Here is a 7,041-nt window from a genome sequence, read left to right as displayed (position 1 = left end):
ATGGACTTGGGGTTGTCGAAGGAGGGGACGATGAGGAGGTACAAGGGAACGACGAAGACTACCAGCCATTCGTAGGTTTGTTTTCTATTATATTTCAGGACCAACACAAATGGGAATTTGAAAATAAGGGCATACTAATCTTCTTTCATATTTATAGCCATCGTATTTCACTCCTATGCTTCTTTAAATTAACGATACTTATGACGTACGTTTTAATATATTAATATAGTTGTTTCAGCGTTTATTAGGCCGTTGGCCTGTCGACGATTCTTAACATTGCAGAACATACACATCATATTGCAGGCTCGAATTCGCAACTCCCTGATTCAAATTTTCCGTGCATAACCGTCCGGCCTCCTTGCCGATTCTGACAAGAAACTGGCGCACACAGCTGGGATCGAACCCGAACCTCTCTGCACCGATCTTGTTACTCTGAACTTTAGGCACTGGGCCACCCGGCCCTCATTTTGATTCAATTAAAGACCGTTACCCGCCCATGCATATTTACAAATCGTACCTATTTACAGGTATGTTACCTGATCTCGCCGCTGGTGCTGGACCTGACCCTGGAGCTGCCGGCGGCCCTGGAGCAGCTGGCGGCCCTGGAGCTGCTGGCGGCCCTGGAGCTGCCGGCGGCCCTGGAGCTGCTGGCGGCCCTGGAGCTGCCGGCGGCCCTGGAGCTGCTGGCGGCCCTGGAGCAGCTGGCGGCCCTGGAGCTGCTGGCGGCCCTGGAGCGGTGGGTCGTGGCACCGGATCCAATTCAGTTGTCGTGGTGTCGGTGGCTGCTGCCGCAAATATGGCAGGAACCAGTGGTTCGTCTAGTCGGGTGGATCGGCCGCATTCTTCACCACCAATACAAGCTGGTTAGTTTAGCATTAAAGTCCGAAAATTAGCTTTCTTCAGGTGATGATTGTATGCCCGCACTTTTGTAGGGAATAATTTTTGGCACTATTATGTCGCTGTATATTATCATGTATATTCCGAAGCAAGTCGTTATTCACAGTTGAAGCTAATCGGATTTTTTTTTTTGTAAAATTACAGACGGTGATGACAGCGATGAAAGTTTGGAAGACTTTGTTACCCGTCGCGTGCAATTCAACATACAAGTGAGTTGCAAATATCTATCGCTTGGCTCGTGCTTTCTGATTGGTTTATTTGTTTCAACATTTGACTAGCTTCCAGAGTGTTGCATGTTATGTTAGAGGCTTCTGCGGCGAGGCATACAATGCTGTGATATTCTCGATTAGAGATAGAAGTTATATGGCTATAACTAAATTACCTTTAAAGGTATCATCATCGTTGTACAAATGCTTTTAATATTTGCATGACTGCATAACTTGCACAGAAAGTCGAATCCAGCTCATTTGCACCTTTTCGCTGCATGCGCAAGATGTTCTTTAAAATAATCTGAAAGGAGTAAGTCGGAGAGCAACCACTTCCTTTAGACTTGATCCTTGAAGTAATGATTTATGTTTATTGTTTAGCTTAACTACACAAAACTATTATCAGCCATTTTAACACCGTCATTGTCACTAGCAGGAACAGCACGAGGGTGCCAGTGGCAGGAGTGACGAACGTCTGGGCACCATATGCCTTATATGCCGCGTGGCGGCAGTTAACTGCCTGAACCAACCATGCGGTCACATAGTGGCCTGCTTCGCTTGCATGGTCGAAAATCAGAGGTTCAGATCTACATGTCCGTACTGTACATCGGAGGTTGCCAACATTCTGCAAGTAATGGTCCGAGGAGCGGAATGAATTCGAGTTCTGCTTCAGCTGACGTCTTCTAGCTGTTCTTCATCTGACGTCTCCCAAATATTGAAGTAGATTTTAGAAGTGGTTGTTGGAAGTTTCCGATGTTCTTTAGTTGTGTATTTGAGTTCTTTTTCTACATAGATATCGTAGGTATGGGTTTGTAAATAGAAAAATGGCTCTGAGATTTCGTGGTGAAAAGATGTATTTAATTTTGCTGCGGTAGGAATGGGAAGCCATTACTTTCTAATTTCTTTATTTCAGTTCGAGTGATCACTCTTTGGGTTTCGTTTTAATTATGTTTTATTAAAATTGCATGTTCGCGCTTGATTAGACGAGGGCCGACTGCAGTGTTAAAATTTGTCTAAGCCTTTTCTTGTGGCACGACCACCTTAACTGCTAGCATTATATTTGAAGAGCGAACATATAACCCAAATAGGAGACAAAAGGATCAAGCATCGCGGTACATGTGCAATTGTGCATCCTACCAATTTAACTAATTAAATTCTGAACTCTACCGCTCAACATTTTTTCAATAATGTCCAAAGACTATGTTTTACACGAGAACATGCTAGTTTCGTTAGCATTAATTATAGCAAAATTACTAGTTAGATGGCCATATACTGCAATATTAATGCGGGAATGGCTTGAAACCTCCCGAGAATCTTATAATATTCGTGCGGGTCGGCAGTATTTAAACCTGTGGGATTACAGTTAGTAACATTATTATTATTACTATTCGAAAGGATTTTGTGATTAAGTCGTCCTTAGCCTCTTAAGTAATTAAACCAAATAATACATAAATTTCTACGCAGAAAAGCGTTACGCTAATTCCTGTATTTACATTCGCCTTTATATATATACAGTTATTCGACGTGATCCGCAATTTACGTAAGGTTTTATTATTACTTGTGAAATTCCCAACTCTTTCAACCGTTGTGCATGTGCAGCCGGCGCTTGTGCCGTTTTAGCTTTTATTTTAGCCCAAACATTTTTCATAGATGTCTTTTCCTGTTAATAATCACTACTGCAACAATGTGCTGGAACTCGTCTTTGATTGAGCTGCCTTATCCTTCGTCTCGCTATCACATTTCGATAAACTCTCTGAATTTGACATTTTCAATTTATTGAAATTGACTTTTCCCTGGAAAATGATTACGCACTCGGGCGCCACTGTTCGTTCACCGGTTTTTAAGGTTGGTTAAGTGATATTATTGAGGGGTGCAGGGTTTATCTTTATCGTCCGAATAATTAATTGATTAACACTTTGACTCCGATTGCTTCGCCTTGTACTATTATTTCATTTTTTGTACTGTTTTAAAACAGGGTTGCCAGACGGTCATTGTTTCCGGACAAATTCCGCGATTTAGTTTTTCACAATTTTCGTTGGGCGGCTAAAATTTATGATAGTGTTACTTCCTAATTACATTTTGAATACTGCAAAAATAAAAAATATGAAATTTTTATAGCGAAACCTACAAATAAACTAGTATATATTGAGTTGTCGGCTTTTTTTGCCTTTTTTTTCTCGGATTTAGCCGATTTTAGGCAACCTGAATTCTGTACCACTACGTCCTGGAGAAATACATTTCGTGGGACGCATATGTACCACTTAAGAGTCAACGTGGCCGGCCCATTTGACTGGAGGTCTGCTTGAAAAGCTTATATAGGCGTCCCACAATGACGTCACAGAAGGTGACGTAACCGCTAAAGCAGGTATGGGAGGTGACTGTGAACAACCTGGCAAATTTGAAGCAGTGAGTTGCGAGTTCAAGCCCGCAACATGCTGTGGATGTTTAGCAATATTGAGAATCGGCGACAGGCATACGGCCTAATAAACGCTGAATTCACTATACAATTGCGGCCTATATGAAAAAATTCCACTTCATTCTCAAACATATAGTGAGTGAGGTATTTGAAGAAGAGTTGACTGCGCAAGCTTGGTAAGTTGGCTGGCTGTAAATCAATGAGGAGTCGGGCAAATTTGTGCTCATTTCACTAGGATCGTTTAATAAGCTTGAATTACATGATTTATCACAATACGATACGTTAGAATGATGGTCCAGTTGTCCAATTCGAGGAATTTGTAGTATAAACCAATTGTGCAAGAAATAGGACTCGGCTATTGGCCAATTTGATAGGAACACAATTGTTCGACAAATAGCAGGTCTTCAAAGAGCATTTAGGTTTTTAGGAGTCAGCTTTCGGCATCAATGGCTTCTCTACCAAGACAAAACTATAATACTACCTTTTCGATAAGCATTGAGCAATGAACACTCTTCACTAGGTACTGGTCGAGTCACGGTTCGATCTAAACTGGCGCCTTAGCTGCAACGGTTAATGCTCTGTCCGGATGGAGGGTACGGGAGGTAGACCCCATGCACATACCCGCATACCCACGTATGGCGGGATCTTCGATTGTTCGTGGGTTTCCTTGTTCAGACTCTGACCAGCCCCATCATGCGGTAGCGTGACTGGCGTCATCAGCGTTTGACCAGGGGCAGCTGCTTGACCAGCTGCTCTTTAGATCATATTACGCAGATTTGGCCTACCGGGCAATTGACTTCCAAAAGAGGCTGGTAAATAGAAGCACAACACCCTACGTGGCCGACTTGCTCCTGATTCACCCCTAAGCCGAATATACAGTAGTTCCTCTAAAACGACCTTAATCGGTACGAAAATTTTGACAGGGAAGTAATTAAACCAAATAATACATAAATTTCTACGCAGAAAAGCGTTACGCTAATTCCTGTATTTACATTCGCCTTTATATATATATACAATTATTCGACGTGATCCGCAATTTACGTAAGGTTTTATTATTACTTGTGAAATTCCCAACTCTTTCAACCGTTGTGCATGTGCAGCCGGCGCTTGTGCCGTTTTAGCTTTTATTTTAGCCCAAACATTTTTCATAGATGTCTTTTCCTGTTAATAATCACTACTGCAACAATGTGCTGGAACTCGTCTTTGATTGAGCTGCCTTATCCTTCGTCTCGCTATCACATTTCGATAAACTCTCTGAATTTGACATTTTCAATTTATTGAAATTGACTTTTCCCTGGAAAATGATTACGCACTCGGGCGCCACTGTTCGTTCACCGGTTTTTAAGGTTGGTTAAGTGATATTATTGAGGGGTGCAGGGTTTATCTTTATCGTCCGAATAATTAATTGATTAACACTTTGACTCCGATTGCTTCGCCTTGTACTATTATTTCATTTTTTGTACTGTTTTAAAACAGGGTTGCCAGACGGTCATTGTTTCCGGACAAATTCCGCGATTTAGTTTTTCACAATTTTCGTTGGGCGGCTAAAATTTATGATAGTGTTACTTCCTAATTACATTTTGAATACTGCAAAAATAAAAAATATGAAATTTTTATAGCGAAACCTACAAATAAACCAGTATATATTGAGTTGTCGGCTTTTTTTGCCTTTTTTTTCTCGGATTTAGCCGATTTTAGGCAAACTGAATTCTGTACCACTACGTACTGGAGAAATACATTTCGTGGGACGCATATGTACCGCTTAGGAGTCAACGTGTTAAGCCTGCCCATATGACTGGAGGTCTGCTTGAAAAGCTTATATAGGCGTCCCACAATGACGTCACAGAAGGTGACGTGGTAACCGCTAAAGCAGGTATGGGAGGTGACTGTGAACAACCTGGCAAATTTGAAGCAGTGAGTTGCGAGTTCAAGCCCGCAACATGCTGTGGATGTTTTGCAATACAGTATTGAGAATCGGCGACAGGCATACGGCCTAATAAACGCTGAATTCACTATACAATTGCGGCCTAGATGAAAAAATTCCGCTTCATTCTCAAACATATAGTGAGTGAGGTATTTGAAGAAGAGTTGACTGCGCAAGCTTGGTAAGTTGGCTGGCTGTAAATCAATGAGGAGTCGGGCAAATTTGTGCTCATTTCACTAGGATCGTTTAATAAGCTTGAATTACATGATTTATCACAATACGATACGTTAGAATGATGGTCCAGTTGTCCAATTCGAGGAATTTGTAGTATAAACCAATTGTGCAAGAAATAGGACTCGGCTATTGGCCAATTTGATAGGAACACAATTGTTCGACAAATAGCAGGTCTTCAAAGAGCATTTAGGTTTTTAGGAGTCAGCTTTCGGCATCAATGGCTTCTCTACCTGGTGACCACTTCCGGACCCCCATATTTTAACCCTTTAAGTTTTATAGCTAAATCCCAGTGCTCCATATTAATCACTTCAGCCAAGCCGGATTTAATCTCGCATCATTTTGCATCGTGTACTAGCTTATAGGCATTTTGCGTGTAATGATTACATTCTGAAAATACCTATTTTCTCGATCAGGATGCATTCATAAGCTGACTAGCAAATATTTTTATTTTATTAATTAATTTTAATCATTCAAGAAAATTTAACCGTCATTCAATTACGTATACTTATCTTCAGCAAATTAGGATAAGTAGCATCCAAATGATATTATCAAATACATCTAGTTTCTAAATGAAAAACATCTTGGAAACTCGCATAAGTTTCAGCAGAAGTCGTCAAGTAAATACCGATTATTTTTACTGGCATTACAAATATTATTAGCTCTTTTTTCCCATCTATCCCTGTATGAAACAATAAGAATACTACATTCTTTTAATAAGTTTCAGACACGTTTCAGGGAGAGTTAACGTGCTGCCCTACTCAACGCAAAATTAACAATCAAATGGATAAGTTATCGTGAAAGTAATTCGCCTATCTATCATTAGAAGATGATTCACTCGAAGAACAACTCGTAAGGATCCCTTTTCATAGCGTAATGCAGGCAAGTGAGCAGAAACTAAGAAAAGCCGTTCGGCAGTCGGTGAAAATAGGCGGGGAGACGGGGTAAGCGTGGAGGTCGAGTTATGGCGGGGGAAAACCATGGTTGAATTAATACAAGGTTGACCCACGGCGACGACGATTTTTTCGCCGTTCTGCGCATGTCTCGTGTGACGTCAACGTGGGCCAAAAATGTAAACAGTGGAGATCAACAAGTTGTTTTTGTGCCATATTTGAAAAGAAATTAAAAAAATTTGACCTCCTCAAAATGGTCCAAAAAACTGTATTTGCTGCAACAAGTGTTACTTTAAGCAAATCCGGTGTTACAAATCCGTTTCGTGGAGTGTAAATTAAATAAATGGGAATTTGGGAAACATGATGGGCCGACAGACAAGGGCAGAAAGGAGTAATGGCGGCCACTCAGCTAACGGTCGATGAAAGGAAGCACAATTCTAACGAAATTTTATTTTCGTAAGCTAACGAAGAATA

At 41.0% G+C, this 7,041-nt stretch overlaps 1 protein-coding gene across 2 annotated transcripts; it reads left to right on the top strand.

Annotated features, from left to right (window-relative positions):
* The first annotated feature begins 756 nt into the window (after positions 1-756).
* LOC125177994 (E3 ubiquitin-protein ligase APD1-like) lies at positions 757-2,030 on the top strand. 2 transcript variants are annotated; one of them, XM_047880805.1, is made up of 3 exons: positions 757-863; positions 1,042-1,106; positions 1,540-2,030. In XM_047880805.1, exons 1-3 carry the CDS (start codon positions 797-799, stop codon positions 1,756-1,758), a joined length of 351 nt encoding a protein of 116 aa, XP_047736761.1. In that variant the 5' UTR covers positions 757-796; the 3' UTR covers positions 1,759-2,030. The 2 variants fall into 2 exon arrangements, with proteins under 2 accessions (XP_047736761.1, XP_047736760.1); XM_047880804.1 differs by having other exon boundaries at positions 1,537-2,030.
* The last annotated feature ends 5,011 nt before the right edge of the window (positions 2,031-7,041 follow it).

This window comes from Hyalella azteca, unplaced genomic scaffold (genome assembly GCF_000764305.2).
Source record: "Hyalella azteca isolate HAZT.00-mixed unplaced genomic scaffold, Hazt_2.0.2 contig6336, whole genome shotgun sequence".
In the NCBI taxonomy this organism is placed as follows: Eukaryota; Metazoa; Arthropoda; class Malacostraca; order Amphipoda; family Hyalellidae; genus Hyalella; species Hyalella azteca.
Note: the sequence above shows the minus strand (reverse complement) of the source record. Positions and strands in the feature narration are given on the sequence as shown.